The sequence below is a fragment of the Grus americana genome, chromosome 15 (genome assembly GCF_028858705.1).
Source record: "Grus americana isolate bGruAme1 chromosome 15, bGruAme1.mat, whole genome shotgun sequence".
Lineage (NCBI taxonomy): Eukaryota > Metazoa > Chordata > Aves > Gruiformes > Gruidae > Grus > Grus americana.
In genome coordinates this window covers 18,435,446-18,452,925 of record NC_072866.1, presented here as the reverse complement: position 1 = coordinate 18,452,925, position 17,480 = coordinate 18,435,446, and the positions used below count along the sequence as shown (strand labels likewise).

Below are 17,480 nucleotides of genomic sequence, written 5' to 3'. Positions count from 1 at the left end.
CTGTAGGACTTTGTTATTGAACTAATATAGAATTTTTTCTTTTTTTTTTTTTTATTGGGATTTTAATGTATGCTGGAAGCTATTTCTTACTGACCATGTAATGGTATTTTAGAAACAGCACAGACAGCAAGTTGCTGTATAACTTGAAATGAACAGGACTTTCATTCAGTCCTTTTTGGCTAAAAACAGCTTTCGTATCCAAGCTAGCATGACATCTGTTCTACTATATATGTATTATATTCATGCTGAAATAAATGACAAAAGTTATCTGAAGTCATATATAATCAATAGACACAATAATATGACTTTCCCACTCACAAAAAAACAATGCTCACTTTTTCGTAATGTGGTACTCATCCTATTTTCACATTGTCAGCACTGGGTGACATATGAGATGATATAATCTAATACAATAATGCTTCCTGTCATAACTGATTTTAGCAAAATAAAATTATCCATTCAAATAGAAAGATTATATAATTACGGTAAAGACTATATTTATCACTGGAAGTCCTTTGTGTATTTAAGTATAGAGACCAGGATTAAATAAAGTGCACAGGATTGTGTGCAAAAGAGATTTGTGGAGTAGGGTTATTTATTTAGTACCCAAAATTCGATAACCATTCTATAAGAATAGACCAAAGCGTGAATCTTGTCCCAAATCTATTAAAATCTAAAGTCTGAGTCCTGGAGAGGCTTTGTAGGTACAGTGTGGAATGTCATGAAACCTGACCCTGTATTTATATGTCACCACCTCTTCAGTTTGTGTAAGCTGAGGATCACACTCAAACCATTTAGTCATGAGAACAGATGTTTCCAGAGTAAAGGGGTCTAAAACACATAACCTTTAGACTTTTAGACTCCACAGCTCTGTATATGGAACATCTTCATTTCTTGGCAATACACTTTTTTGTTTGTAGTGTAGTTCATCTGTGTTAATATCAGAGGGCCTTATGGAAGAAGTGCTTATGGGAAACCCAGTGCAGTTCTTGCTCATGGTGACAAAAGATTCAGGCTAACATAAGATAAAAAAACATGCAGAGACACAAAATCAGATGCAGGAGGTTTTTTGGAGGGTTTTTTTTTTCCACGTATCTGGAAGAACAAAGTCCCATGTAGAGGCACTTCTACTAGTGAAGCAGTTGTCCTTTTTGCCATCCGTGATTCCAGTCAGGAATTTGCTGACAGAAACAACGTGTGAATTAATGGGTTGTTGGTGGAGCTGAAACAGTAAGTTGTGTCTAGTGTGGGTTAGGCTTGTACTCCCTCATCTCCCCAGGCTTCCCTATGGGTCGCAACGCTGCCCAAAATTTTTCTGGCACTGTGGCCACACTCCATATGTGTCTCCTGAGGCCCCTGACAGAAGGGGATTGTTTCCATAGTAGTGCCTGAGGCAGGGAGATGCTCCTGTAACCAGAAATGGGGCTTCTACAGACTATTTCAAGGCACCCATAAAGGCGTATAATGAAAAAGCAACTTTTCTACTAGCCACTTCAGAATTGATGTTTTCCCTTTGATAATGTGTCATGGTTTCCTAGGAATCATAAATTGTCTAACAAGTTTGCACCAAGTCATGCACTAAGTTGATTCTGAAGCTAGGTAGCCTGATTCTTCATTTCTTTTTCTGAAATTCACCCAATACCGTTGCAGCAAAGCAAAGAGAAGCAGCTACCCAAACACTCTCCTTTTCCGGGGTCCTGTTCATTGTCAGGTTTATGATCCATTAGCAGTACTAAAAGCCTGTAAAGGACTTTCTGTTCCAGCAGACTTGGTACACAGATGCGATATACAGGTTTTTCTCTAATGAATATATAAAAATTTTGAAGCAATATACACCAGTGTTTCATCTGTGCTTACTGGGTAGTTCCAGTCCTGGGATGTGGCTGAGGCTTACTGTGGAACTCCCCTGCATTCATGAGGAGCAAGATCTGGCCCTGTGCATGCTTACCTTTTCTCTCCTGAAAACTGGAATTAACTGGTCAAGTGACACAAGCTGTGTGTGGTGCTTGGAGGCTTACAGCGCACATGGAGCTTTGCAAGGCTTGCATGCTTTGTGCGTGTTATGTTACATTGTCTTAAACAGGCATTGCACATACGTGATGCACACAACATGCAGCTGCTTTCCAAAGAACCTCTTGTTCACAAGCCTGCAAATGGCAGGGTCAAATCATCATTTGTGCTGAGACAAACCCCACTGGCTGCAGTGAGAGTCTCCAGAAGCTCAGTTAAGACTCAAAAATTGGCCCAATGATACAAGTTTAGGAATGGGCCAACAAGTTGGATTCACATAGAATCAGTTTTATTGCCAGGTAAGAAATTCATATTAATATAGTGAATACATATGTTTACAAATAAACATTCTTAAAAAACAAACAAACATTTTATTGTAGGAAGTATTATTGGTATCATAAACTCTGTAGTTAACAAGTATTAACACAGGTTTACTTACAGAACATACAGTTACTAAAATATTTCCACATGAAATATGCTCAAGTTACACGAAACCTTGTGTGAATTAGAGTGCAACTGTAATGTGTTTCTAAAGCATATGGATTAACAGCAACATTCCATAAAGGGTCAAATTAAGTCAGCCAGTTGTGAAGGCAATAAGGATTAAAGGAATAAAAGTAAGATAATGGAGAATCTGGGTTGTGTGCGAAGTATTTGTCCCGTGGGCTTTGTCCACTTCTGATAGTCTTAAAACATATGATCATACAATTTAGCAGCACGCTTATGGAGAGATGCCGGTGCTGTCAGGATGCAAATCAATCTCGATATAGCTAAAAAAATGGTCTCTCCATTTAACCACATTTCAAATTCTTAGCCCTTGCATCCTTGACTAAGAAGAAACACTGCCAGTCAGTTGAATACAGTAAGAAATGCCACCTCCAATTCTTCTTACAACATAACAGTTGTCACTCCTCCCTACATACTCTTCCAAAACTAATCTCCAGAAGAACTGACAGCTGGTGAGAGCGCAACCGTAGTAAGATAGCTAGTTAGGATTTAGCCAAATGACTTGCTTTGGGGGAAGGGCAAGAATTTAAGTGAAAGACTGAGTGCATTGCCTGCCATCAGGCTGTTGCAGCACCGCCATCCCATCCCAACTCTGTTTATCTCTTTGTGGATGTGCCGAAGCCTTTACAGACCCAGGACTGCAAGTCTGCTACCGGTGCCCAATTCAAGAGTGGTTTTACTCATACAAACAAGGCATCCAGCTCAGCAGAACCACAGTCAAGACCACGAGTCCAATTGTTTGTTTAGTTTAAACCCAGATCTCTTTGACGTTTGAGGCTAGTTCATTAGCCTCTTCCACCAAATAGTCCACCAAGAGGGAACGCCACTATAGAAGGCCAAACAATAGAGACAATATACCATATAACATTTAGTTGAACCACAAAGAACTACCATGGCTAAAAGCAAATACAAAATGAGAGACTAGAGGGAAAAAGTTTAAATTGGGAAAATGGAGGGGCTAACCAAATAGTCTTGACTGTGTAACCACGGCATGGAGATGTAGTCCAGTTTCCCTTCGGGACAAACAGAGGAGGCTGAGCAGGGCAGAACCCTTGTCATCCTTAGCAAAACATGAGGAAATAGTTTAAAGGAACAGAGGGGTCACTTTGAGAAACAAGACTGTCATTGAACAATAGTAATACAGTAAAGGCACCACCCACGCTTAATTTCAGTCTGAAGCAGTTGAAGATAGGCAAAACATTTAGGTGAAGAAAAAGTCTTGACAGTCTGCAAAGTGAGAATTGTTGCCATCTGCCCGAAAACAGGAGGACTGAGAGGGAATATTCTGATGCCCTTATTCCCCCAGCAGCTTTCTGTATAATATAATATGTCTCTTCTTATTTTGGAGGTTCCCAAAAATTTCAAATCAAACAAAGTAAACTGAAATAAAATCTTCTGTTGTTTGTTATCATCCTGCAGAATTCTCTACCAGCCAGTAAGGTCCCATATGCTTTTAATCATAACAGTCTTCATAAATTCCTTGTGAAAGAGTCTTTGTACCTTATTGTATATATATTTTTTGCGCTTTCTATAGGATGGTGTGAAAGTACAATAATAGATGTTAGGGGTTGTACCAAGATGTTTGCTCTTGGCTTTTCACAGGTCTAGTGATTATTAATAGGTTTTATACAAAATTCCTCTCTGAAATAATATATTACAGTATATTGTTCTCTCTTTCTTCCTCTGTCTCAAGGCAGGAACATAGTGTAAATGTTTAAGCAGACATAAAGTTTCTCTAGATTGTGCTACTTATCATGGATTTTAGTTTCAAGTAAAAAAATTTAGTCACAAGGGTTTGTGTTCCATTGTGAAGTACAAATGGAGTTTATAATTCAACCTTCAGTGTGTATTGCTGAATGGTGTTAACCCACTCTTCGGCCTGCAGTTGGCTGGATACCAAGAGTGTCCAGGTGGAAGTTCCTTCCTTCCTTCCTTCCTTCCTTCCTTCCTTCCTTCCTTCCTTCCTTCCGTTTGCTTTTTTTAAAGTTTTGTTTTGTATTTTTAGATTTATTTTTTGCCTTTCAGTTGAGTGTTTGTGTTGTGTGTGTATTTGCGTGTGGTTTTTAAAGGATTTTGTTTAAAAAAAAGGAAAACAAACTCAAACAGTTACTTCTGTCTTGCTGTTAGTTATGAAGTATGGCTGTGGGCCCAAATAATGCTGGCTCCGGGTTGTCAGTGGGTCGCTCAACGTTGGGTCTCCCATGCCGTGCTTCCCCTTGTTTGTGTACGCTTGCCGTCTAAGAGACTGGTCATTGGGATCCCAGGTCTTGTAGTGAGAATTGTAACCTAATGGGTGTGTGTGGATCTTCGCAATTTTGGATTTTTGCCCATTCTGTCTGGTTAGGCCACTGTCGATCGTGTAAGCTCTGTCTTCATCTAGGCGCACTGGATGGAGTGGCAGGCTCCCCTTGGCAGCCAGTTCTGCAAGGTGTCGGCGTTTGGTGTAGAAGTCATCGTTGACTTTGTCAGCTATTTGGATTTAAAAGGGGGAGGGGACAGAAAAATCAGTTGGACACAAGAAAGATGTTACAGAGTTTACAGCAGGTCATGCAGAGTGGACCAGATACAGTTAAAGGTACGTCAGTAGGAGAAAACCATGTCGTCACCTCCCACCCCTTATTTTCTCTCTGTAGTATATTTTGGATGCAATTATGCTTGGCTTTTCATATATGCGGACAAAAACCTGTTGCCCTTTAACAAAAGCCTGTCCCTGCCCCAAATCACTCTGGTTGTGCTGATATCTACGTTATGGGGACAGGTCCTATGAATCTTACTGCTGCTCATCTCACATAGCACAGGAAGTTTAGGAAGTGTTCAGAAGTACACAGACTTTATTGGAAATATTGGGGATCTAGGGGGCTGAAAATATGTGGGGTTGCTGAGGGTTAGTATTTACCCTGTGATTTTACAGACAACGAAAATCCTAAATTCCAGGTTCTGACATCATTTTCTGGGGTCAGTGCCACTAAGAAATACAGCAGTAACCCTGCCAACAAGTACTGCATCGCAGTTCTCAAATTAGGTTTTTGCCCTCTGCGATTTCCTGGGCAAGTGTCTTCCAGTGCATGCTTTTGCTCAAGTTTGATTGTTGTTATTGCTGGCATTTATTCGGCCTTGCTTAAAACCATGCTCAGGAAGCTAAAGGCATTCTGCAGCAGTCTGGCAACTCATTTAAATTTTGAGACTGAGTATCAGGGGTTTAAGGGGGGCTTAACTGAATTTTATTTTTTAAGACCTTGCCTTTTGTGTAAAGAGGGTTTATCTACCCCATTCAAAAATCTAGATTTTGATTTAAGATAGTGCCAAATATGTATATCAACTAACAATGTGGTGTGTTAATCATCAGTGCTGTGCTATGATTGTGTCAGCCTGGATTTGACTTTTGCTGTGCCCTGGCTAGGTCCATCCATTTTCCTTGAAGCTATGCCATGTAGGGCTTCTCTGCAGAAGTCTTGTACATGTAGCTGTCTGTACAGCTCAGCTCATCTTGCCTTCATGATGAGGAGGTTTTTAATTCCCTGCACTGTTTTTGTTTATTTCCCTCTTTTTCTCTCTCCCCAGCATTGCTAGGAGGCTTTTGTTGCACTCTGAATTTTCTCCTTCTCTCTAGTTCTGAACTGGATCTTTATGCAAAGCGGTGAAATTCCCACGAGCATCACATTAATCTTCAAGATCAGGCCTCAGTTCTGCATCCCCCTTGTCCTGGCCCCTCAACAGGGAGGAATATTACCAAAAGCAGTTGCAGTTTATCATCTCACAGCATTTTTTGTATAATGACTGTGTGAATGGACTTTGCTCTTAAATCCTTAATTTTGTCATTAAAGAGGTGTTTCCCCTTCGATGAACTGAAATTGCTCATCTGTGCTGTAAAATTAGGCTTTGCATGTTTTACCCATCTCTTTTTTCATCGATGAGTGAATGCTTCTCTATAGCATAGAGGTGTTTTCTGTTTTAAACAAATCACAGAATGTAGATAATGGCCTATGCTAATTTCAGTACAGGATATGCAGTTGCAATTGCTGATAGACCTGTAATGAGTTAGCAAGAGAACCTGCTATGTTCTGCTTTGATTTTGGGGTGAGCTGTTTCATTTAGAGATCTGTAATCTGAATAACCAAGAAGTTCTACCTATTTCTCCTTGGAAGAGCTATTTCCCGTTCTAAATGTGGCTCCTTCTCTGGAGATATTCAAAACCCGCCTGGACGCAATCCTGTGCAACCTGCTCTGGGTGATCCTGCTCTAGCGGGGGGGGTTGGACTGGATGATCTCCAGAGGTCCCTTCCAACCCCTACCAATCTGTGATTCTGTGTGATTGTCTTTTAATTTGTTAATATTCACTGAATGCCACAAAACAGTATTATATACAAGTTGAATAAAAACAGGAGGGAAATGCAGTCTGTATTGCTAATTTCTCATTAATCTGTTACCATTAATTGAGAAAAACAGTTGCAGAAAAGGTATTGTGAATATCCACACAAGTATTTATCTGTATAAATTTTTACATCAAAAGCACTGCATGTCAGCCCGTTAGGGGAGTGAGTTTCTCTATGTTACGACTTAGACCTTGTCTATATATGAAAAGTCACACTAGCTTATATAATTTAAATTCAGCATAGTTAGTTATGTCCAGCTCCTAATATAGATACATTTGTCTGCCTATTTCACATTTAAATTGGTTTAATTTGCATAAAAAATTAAAACCTAAGCTAATCTCATATAAGGATAGAGTAAAATTGTAAGTTTGTACTTTTAATTTGATCTTAGTTAAGCTGCAGCAATTTGTCTTACATGACCAAGATCTTTGATGATCAGTTACAAGGTAAATAATGACTTCTGTTTAGATAAGTAACAGTGGTGTTGCAGTTATGTAAAGGACCAAAAATTGCAGATACTTGCATTGCCTGACTTTTCGTGCCATTTTTCTCTTTTGTATGGCTAAGTGAAAAATGCCACAGCAAGCTCAAGCTACTTCCTTAATTTATTTTTATTTTTTCTCACTCGCATTATTTCCCACTGCCAGCAATGGTCCTGAGTCTCTGAATTTTGTCAGACGTTAGGCACGTAACTCAGATCTCCAAACACATCAAGATTATGTCCTCACGGAAGAGCAAATTGTATTACTGTTGCATATAAACAACATCCCTGCTGTAAAAACTAAGCCAGGAGGAAATCAGCCTCACAAGGACTGTGCCTGTGACACATCTGTGACATTTTGCTCTTGTTTATCATAGAATCACAGAACCCCAGCCTGATTTGGGTGGGCAGGGACCTCCCAGCCCACCCAGTGCCACCCCTGCCATGGGCAGGGACACCCTCCACCAGCCCAGGTTGCCCAAAGCCCCATCCAGCCTGGCCTTGAACACTGCCAGGGAGCCAGGGGCAGCCACAGCTTCTCTGGGCACCCTGTGCCAGGGCCTCAGCACCCTCACGGGGAAGAATTCTTCTTCAGGCCATGTTATATGTAAGATTTTCATGTCTTTATTTGTTTCTTATGGAAGATCATACAGAAAGTGAAATGATTAATTCTGTAAATATGGTGACATTAAAGTTGCTTTAACTAATTTGGTACATAGTCCCTTTCGAGGGACTTCTCAAACCTTGTTTGGAAACTGAGCTTGAAGAGAACAAACCAGCCTTTGACCTGTAAATCCTCGTCAGCAAAGTCAAGCAGAAAGCTGACAACATACGATGAATGGCTGACGGCATACGTTTTGTGGGGCAGTGACAGTGTGGGAGAGCTGCTCTTTGTGTTTGTCCTGATGAAATAACGGCTTGAAGGGTTTTGCCTGAGAATTTCTTATGTGTGCCTTGGAGTTAAATGCTAACAGTGAAAGCCAGCCTCTTTATCTAATGTTTTAACCTCTTTAAACACTCTTCTTTCAGCATGCACGTGCTGGCTTACACATAGGCGCGTGTACCAGAACTGGGTGGGGGAAAATACCTTTGTAGCAAATATGTAGCAAAAAAAAGCATTGGTAAAACCAAATTGTTTAGCTGTTCAAAAGGGCTTTTGGCAAGTCTTGAAGCAGTCCTCATTCTTGCATACTGACTGGATTATAGGTTTTATAATACCAGTGTGCTGTGCCCCAGTGTGAGTGACCTGATGCTAGTATGGTGCAGAAACAGGGTTTTTTACTTCTGATTTTCAAAGTAGAAAAATTTAGAAGAGTAATATTGAGCATGGTTTTGTAACAAATATTTTATCAAGAAAAGCGTATTTATAGTATCCTGATGCCAACTACTCTGAAAATCAACTGTGAATCTCAGGAAGTTAATTTTTCTTATTAACCATCCCCTATAAATATTTTGTGGACTTTAAACATGCAAAGAGACATTTTGGAGTTACAGTATGGATTTATTATGTGACCTTAGGTCACTCAACTTTCCTCTGCCTTGGTTTCATCAGCTGTAAAATGAGCTGTTAAAACACTGGAGGAGGTAGTTAAGTGTTATGAAGAATAATTGCTGTTTGTAGAGTATACTGAGTTTTCGGATGAAAGATGCTATAAGGAGTGCCTTTTGCGTTGCCTTCTGTAAATACATCAGTAAAATAGGATTTAAAGATAGCACTGTCATGTTTGCAAAAGGAGTAAAGAATTAGAGTTACCAAATTGCCAAATGAACAATAGTTAAACAAGGGCCTTAATTCTGAGTGTTATTCCTTGTGTTCCCTCCCTCCAGTCTTGGCAGCTAGTTATACAAATGTTCTCAGTTTCAATATTTTTGTAAGGTTTTTACTCCTTTAAGGTAATGCACCCACAAATGTAGTTACTGTTGTAGCTGTTCATCTGGAAAAAATGTTGAAATGTTAATTTTTTCCAACCTAAAGCGTGTGCCTGGGAGAGGGGAGAACTTGGGCTTTTGTTCCTGCTGTGCATGAAATTAATAACTGAAAAAATATAGAAACAGTGTAAGGATCAAAAGCAGCAGTCCTCCCTCCCAGCTGAGTGCCTTAACTATTGAGCTAAAGAGATGCTTTTTCTTCCTTTGTCTTTCTAATAAATAATAAATCTTGAATTTTCTTCTGCTCCGCAGCACAAGTTCATCAGGATGTGAATGTGGGTGGGGACCATCCTAGCAGAAGCTGGGATGCACCTTGCTGGGTAGGGAACACAGATTTAGATCCCACTCGGAGCAGTTGTACAGCCATGAGCCTATCATCTAAAAGGTGGATCGCTCCACTCCCGACTCTTATCTGGATCCAATGATTCCTTAAAGAAAGTGACCACAACTGTCTGTTTTATTTTTATCTTGAGTTTGCCAGTATCAGTGTCAAATGTCTCAGATTTGGACCCTTGCCTTATTCCTTGAATTTTTATTTTGACAGGAGATGGCTACCAAGCTGCTTGGGATAGCAAGGTCATGGGAATACCTAGGAGAATTTCTGTGAGTTTAGGCTCATTTAGATGAGGTGGCCAGAAAGGAATGGGCTTTTGATGGGGTTTTTTGGATGTTTTGATTCAAGCTCTACCATTCTGCCTAAATCTGTCACTAACAGAGACAAGCTTTGTTCTTTCACTGATTGATGGTTGGCCGTGACCAAACTTGGTACTTGCACATATTTCTTCATAATCCACAGTTGTATAACAAAAGCGTGTAAACCAGTGAGTCACTTACAGGCTAAATACCTTGGATGGAAATGTGTTTTCTTGAAAACCAGTGACAAAAATCCTTGTGGCTGTAACAGGGCCAGGATTTCTCAGTGCACTTACTTGAGTGTATGTTATCTGTGCTGAGGGGTGGCCCTAAAGCTGTGTAATATTGTTCTGCTCCCTAAGTTAAGCAGTCTTCAAGGTGGCTGTGTAACCACTTTTGGCATATAGAGTCGTGTGGACATGCATTAGCATTGTGTAATGCTTTCTTTTTTCTTGTAAAATACTGCAGTTACAAACATTTCTGTGTAGAAAGTACAGCTAAATAAGGAGGTCTTTAGTAATTCTGAAGCACTATGTTTTTACTCTTTTCTTCATTGGCAATCCTGTTATCTTTGTGGGTCCATAAAATGGCTCTGAATTCTTGGACCACTTCTTACAGCTACAGAAGTGTAGAATCCTGAAAGATAATTATGTCCTACAGCTTTTGTGAAAGTAGGCACCTAGGAGTGGGAAGAAACCTCTAAAGTGAGAGAGGAGAATCCACAAAGGAGCAAGCCCTTATAAGAGCTCTAAAGACATACTAAAAAAAAAGCAGCTCCAGTGAGAGCTTGCAGTCACAGTCAGAAGATACAAAAATATATAGGGAACCCTGTTTCTCAGTAGGTGTTTCACAGAATTGTTTGTTATCTGAACATATTTTAAGAACTACTTTGTGAAACATAGAACTTCAGCCACAAAGAGACTATTTCAAATTTAGGGCTAGAGATACAGAAAGCAAGCGAATGGAAAGTGCTGGGGGACAGGAGAGCAATGAAATGACTACAATGACACACCAGATAACAGCTAAAATACACTAACTGCCTATTTGTAGATGTTTTCTGTGCAACAGTAAAGCTGTCCCTATGTAATATTTAACAGCTGATAACAAGGCTTTGCTTTTACAGCCATGACTTTGCTGAGATGTTAGTGTAGTTACCTGAAGCTATGGGATCCTTACATTTCTCTCTCTAAGTAATGAAAGTGAAAACTCAAAAGAAAGGCAAAAGGGTAATGAATCCTGGCTCAAAGACAACATGAGAATTTTGCCGAGGGAAATACTAGGATGCTGCCTTTGGTGGTCCTGTTGTAGATCGTATCTGAATGTGTGATTGCTTATTCATTTGCTTTTCTGAGCTGGCATCTAAGACAGTATGTTCCAAGGCTTCCAAGCTATAAGCCAACTCTTTGTGAGAGTTTTTGCAGGAGTTCATCTGAAAATCAGAGAAGTATCATTTCTACAGTAGCACAAGTTTTTTTGTGGGTGAGGGGAAAAAAAATAACATGGACTGAGTTCAATTAGCTGTCCCCAAGTATGAATTGAATCCAATACATTCACTGAAAAGTGTGTTACATCCAGTAAAACAAATAACTAATGACCCATTTTTTGAATGAAGGAGTTCACCGGGCATCACGGAGCATGGAAGAATTTGCGTAACATGAAGTCTATTGGAAAACAGAATACAGCTAGATGCTGCGGGTAGAAACGATTCTGTTCCTATAATGCCAGCAGCGGGTAGGATGATATGATAGATCTGTATGTGGCCAAGAGAAAGGAATGTAGCTACTTCATGGCTGGTCACTAGCTGTTCTCATCTCATGGGCACTGGAGTGGCAGTGTATAAGGTAGGGCAATTTTAAACCATCCTAAATTCTAAGAAAGGGTGAAGGCCATTTAAAATCATTTTTGCATCCCTCCTTCTCCACTCTTGTATTGAGCTCTGAGAATGCAGAATTCAGTCTGTGGGCTGCAATGCATTGATTTCTGTCCTAAATATTTGCCTCCTTCCCCCAAAAGTTATAACACCAGTTTACTTTTATTTAAGGCATTTTGAAAAGGATAATATTTTATGCCTGTGGGTTCTTTCTCATGATTTTTATTCCCTATTACTGATAGAGGTAAAGAAAAATACATAATGCATAGAACCACCCATAAATTACTTACATAATTTTGGTAGAACCTGCTTTTTGTGGCTCTGTGTTATTCCTCTCCTGGCCCCCTTTACCACTTTATCTATTTACTTATTTCTTATAGTGATCTGGAGAGAGACCAAGCATGAAACGACATATCATATCAACCTTTTCTTCTACAAACATTGTTTGAAAGGAGCCTGTCCACCTCCAGACACAAGACTGCATTTTGTTTTCCCAGTGAAATAAAATTCTACTTTCATGATATGAGACATGATGAAACATAAATATGTAGGCCCAAACATTTCTTCTCTTATATTGATTACTTTCATGACAGTTTCTGAAAGGCTGAAGAGGCCAGAATATTTCTGGGTTTTGAAATGCATTAGGAATGGTTTAGAATAGGAATGTAATTAGACTTGGTAAGTAGAGCCTCCAGTCTCAGCAATGTTCTCTTTATCCACTACAGGCAGCGAAGGCTGCTGCTTGGCTGGGAACGCTGAGACAGAATTTGATTAACTCCTCAGGCACCAGACGTCATGTGTGGTACCTCATGTGCCAGGTTACAATCCCTGGAACCCAAGAGCAGCCACGTGTCTGTGAGTAGAAGCACCCCTCTTCTGACAAACGTGCCAGAAAAGCACAGCACTGCAAAGTCTATTTTTTCTTTTTCCTTTTACAAACATTTATTTACTGTGTAAGTTCAGGCAGGTTTCTCTTTGGACATGTAAGCCAGCTTTTCCTGTTGGGCTTTGTATACTTGCCTGCATTGATTTACATAGTATTAAATTTATGATTCAATTTTGCAAAGTGCTGCAGTGATATAGTGATTTGGTTTTGGTCAAAATACTCCAGACACACACACGCTGTACCTAACGTAGAGACCAATGGCCTGCAGAATACTTTTATCTAACCAGTGTAGGAAAACCAGAGCTTTTCTGATTTACTGGAACCAATAGATTCTGTCAACCTGGAAACAAATGGTGGCTACATCATGTTAAATTAAGATTAAAATTGTTAACGTTTTCAGGAGACCTGAAATCTGTTGCGTGCAGATCGACAAAGATCACACTACTTTGTTATATCCTTAAGTGATTTAGCATTCTAAATTCAAGCATCAAGACATTAAATTGCTGGTTTAGTATCGTGCAATGAATGATAAACTTGAGAAGGAAATAAGATTGCCAGTTCTATTCTTGAACCAATGGATGAAATTGTAAAAAAAGTCTAAAAGAATTATGTATTCAAATCTCTGACATTTCTTTGAAAGTGCAGCCAGTGGCTGACCTGTAACTGCAAATCATTTTTTGCATTATTTTTTTCCCCTAAAGGCCTCTAAGCTCATGTCCTTTCATTGCATCTACAATGGCAAATAAATATGAAAAGTTCTACTGTGAAATACTTATTTCGTATTATGTCATTTAGGCATATTTATCAGTTTGAGTTTTAACTGGAAACCTTATATACGGCAAGAAAACTTGCCTTTTGAGATAGAAACTATCTAAGGAGTCATGCTGTCATGCTTAACTTCTGAATAAAGCATGACTGCAGCATAAACTGATTATAGGATATGAGGGTTTGGCTTGCTTTCTAAAAATGCTGTCTGAAGCCAAAGAGGTTAACACTTAGGAGATTTGCTTAAAAACCTTCTTCCACTTCCTCCTTCAGTAATCTTGCTTGCTTTTTCACTGGGTAGTTTTTAATGCTTCTCAAGCAAATCAGTTAGGACAAATCTGATCGTGTCAAAAGTTTGCAGCAATGCTTTTGCACATCCATAATAACATGAATTTGTTTGTAACCTTTTTGGTCGGTGAGAACCTTCAGTTTGTTTAAGGGCAGGGCTTCCTAACTATTCCAGGAGCAGTGCTTCATTGCGCGTTTGCAGAAAAGCTGTGCAGTCCTGTGCAATAACAGGCCCTACTACTGCGGTCGGACAGTTCAGGCAGTCCGCACACAGCAACGTGCCTTGCTCCTGGGAGAGGACTGCAAACCAGGGGGGCTGTCCTGACAGGCTGCACACCGAGTAGTGTGTGGGTCATGTCGGAAAAAAGTTCACAGTGTTCTGCAATGTGATTCAGCATCTAAAAATGCGTGTTTGTTTTTCCTCAGGGTGTCAATTTATCTTAATGTTGACTGAAAAAGCTGCTATATTCCTGACCACGTTTATTTGTAATAACTGTTCTTAGCATGAGCCTAATTTCATTTTTTTCACACATCGCTGTTGGCATTCTTCTGTGCGCTGAATTTCATTTTTGGTTTTAATAGTTTTTAATAGATGTTTTTGTTTCTTTTAGTATACTGCAGATTATAACTCTTAAACATATGTCTGAATCAGCTACAAATCAGCTACAAATACTCCTAGTTGTGATGATGTAGAAAGTTGCATGAGGACACAGAAGACCCAGTTCAGGTCTCTGAATACATAATTAAGACGTGGTTTAGTGCTGAAATAAACTTGTATTTTTCTGCCTTTCAATTGGCGTCATACTAGATTTACACCGTTATTTCTGAATACGGGGTGAGACCTAAAGGCTTTTTGAATTGTATTGGTTAAATGAAAAAAAGTCTTAGTGATGTAATAACTATTTTTTGCAGGAGTTATTTTTATTTGATCTGTTTCTTAACTGCTATAATTTTAAAGAATTTTTAGCAATCAGTCCAGATTGAAGTAAATTTATTTTTCCAAAATTAGCTGTGGTGTAAGTTGTTTCTGTTAGAAAGTTATCTTTTTCTATTCTTTTTGCCAGAAGGAATCCTGTTTGAGACAGAGTTATTAAGCAAGAGAAAAAAAAAAAAAAAAGGAAGTAATTCCATAGCTGTACTTGCACACATTCAGTCCTGGTTTTTTCTTCTTTCCTTCTCTTCCTTTCTCCCTCCTATTAGACTGCATGGCATTTGTATTATTAAAGTCTTGTGCATAATTGTCAGAGGTTTCCAAACTAGAGGTGTGTGTCAAACTGAAAAGAAATAGTGTTCCCTGGCAATTGGCAAACTTGCACTGTCATAAAAAAATTCAGTTTCATAATGTTTTCATGCAGATTGGGCAAACTCAAAGGCAAAGCAGAACTAAGGCCTGCTCCGAACAGAACCCTCTGCATAGCCTTCACACAAAGCAAAAGCATTCATGACTGACAGACAGTCAAGGAAGAATCAGTAATGAAGCTCACTTCAATGAATATTTAATAGTGCACGCACACACACAACACTTCTGCCATATCCGAGTGTTCAGCTCCCACCTCTACCTTTTTTTCCAGGAATTGCAGTCATAACCATCACTTGCGAAAATGAGAAGTAACAGTGCTGAGCTGCAGATCTTCCTCCCCCACTGTGGCAGGGCCCTTGCACGGGAAGGTGAACTTTTCGCAGGAGCGCCTTCCATAGACTAGAAAGCTTGCGAACTTTTCCGCTATAAAAGTTGCCTCTTGTACTTAATATTATCATTAGGATGGGACAGACTGATATTTTCTTGGTGATTTTTTTCATGCTGTAGTATCATAGCTACTACATATCAGATTTATATTTTTTCAGCTTCTTTTTTCCTCTTATCCTTCTTCAAATAAGCTGTCAGGGGAAGGACTTTTGGAAAAATGAACAGTGTGCATTACAAATCATGTTGTTGCTCTTCCTCCCTCCACACCTCAAGCCCTTTGTTATTATAGTATGAATGTGTAGGACTAAAGCAATGATCTCTGTGGCTTTTATCGGTGTAACTTCTCTCTTAAACACATTTACTGTCTTTAGAACATCCTTTGCAGAACCAAAATAGCAGACAGATAACTGCTGCTATTTATATTATATTGTTAATAAGGGATTCATTCCTATCAGTTGTCTTACTAGTCTCCATTGGTATTCTGAAGAACATCATGCTACTGCTGTTGACGTATATCCGTGTACAAAGCTGAAGAGTATTAAAGCTTTTGAGGTTTTGAATTTGGTTAGAACAAAAAAAAAGAATATTATTTGTTTACTTGAGTAAACTTGACTCGCAACAAAGCAATCTTCATAACAACTTAAAATTACCAAGCCAAACCTGAATGCATGTTCATGTCACAGACACTGTAAATGCAACAGACTTGAATGAAATAGTTTAAAGCTCTGTTGTCCGGATGGAGGCACATTCTGATGTACTTGAAGAAATAATACTTTCATACAAAAATACCTCCAATGTGAATCAGTAGAACTATGGGAAATAAAGCATGAGTATAGAGATTGAAGTCTGTTTGTCACTGAGTTTGCTTCCCAAACCTAGAATTCCTAAATTTATTACTGAATAAGCATATTGATTGTAGTGGGATTTCAAAATTGTACTCTCTGGCTTCATTCCATTATTCTTGTACTCTTTGGTCAGTTCTTGGGAAAATGTAAATCAAAGCCCTTCCTTAAAAAACTATTCTTCATTTTCACCTTTTGAGTTTTAAAAAGAAAAAATCCTGGATCAGTCATTATAACCTGATTTATATTTGAATATTGTCAGCATGAAAGACTACTCAATAAATAAAAATGGTCTGTGAAAGCTTCTAGTTAGAGAAACTTCTAATTTAATTCAAGAAAATTCTCTTCAAGACTTTTTCCACAGAATTCATCCGAAGTCGACACTTTGAAAATCTTATAGAACTTCACTTCCCTGTGCTGAGTTTAGAACACTTTCTATGCACTGCAGGTGTTTAAAAATGGTGATGAACTCAAGACAGATTCTCAAAATCTCTGTTGGCTATTTGAAAAAACTTCTGTGGGGGGATTCGGATCACCAGTAAAGTTCTAAGCTATGATCATTTGGCATCTCTGAGAACCATTTGCAGGATATCACGTTGAGCACCTGTATGAAACTTATTGCAAAAATATTGCTGGAAATGACCTGCATGGCTAATAGTCCAGGAGGAAAAAAATGAGTGGAGTATGTTCAGAACAACCAGTGCAACTGACATGTAGGCTCCATGGTTGGAACTGTAAAAGTCACACTTTTTTAGATTAAATCTAGACTTTAGCTGGGATCCCACAGTGTTGCTATTTATCCGCAAGTATTCACAGTTGTTTTCATATCTTTATGCTCAACCTCTACTCTTAAATAATGAATAAAAAAGTTTGTGTTGCAGAATAAGAAATATGTTTATATGTAGATATATGTTTACAGTGCAAAATAAAACAGTTACGGAGAAGGATGCTTAAGAAGGGTTGCAAGTGAAAATGCCTAACATTGTTAGACTTTGCGTGAGCTGAGCTTTGTTTTTTATTAGTTTACTTTTATTTAGTAGTATTGCCTAAGCATAAATTTTCACTCGCTCACGTCTTCACATCACTTAATGTTTAAAAAATCTTGTGCATAATTCATTAATGTTTCATAGAAATGGGTTTGAATAACCCATGTTTGATTGAGATTTACTAGTTTTCTTCCTGTGGCCATCACTCATCTCAATAGATGGA

At 38.9% G+C, this 17,480-nt stretch overlaps 1 protein-coding gene across 2 annotated transcripts in view; it reads right to left on the bottom strand.

Moving 5' to 3' along the window:
- Positions 1-2,408: 2,408 nt before the first annotated feature.
- SHISA9 (shisa family member 9) overlaps positions 2,409-17,480 on the bottom strand; it is a 185,867-nt gene continuing 170,795 nt past the window's right edge. For both annotated transcript variants that reach the window (XM_054842910.1, XM_054842909.1), the window contains one exon: positions 2,409-4,986. In XM_054842910.1, the coding sequence (XP_054698885.1) occupies positions 4,616-4,986 (371 nt within the window). In that variant the 3' untranslated portion in view covers positions 2,409-4,615. The remainder of the gene's footprint in view (positions 4,987-17,480) is intronic.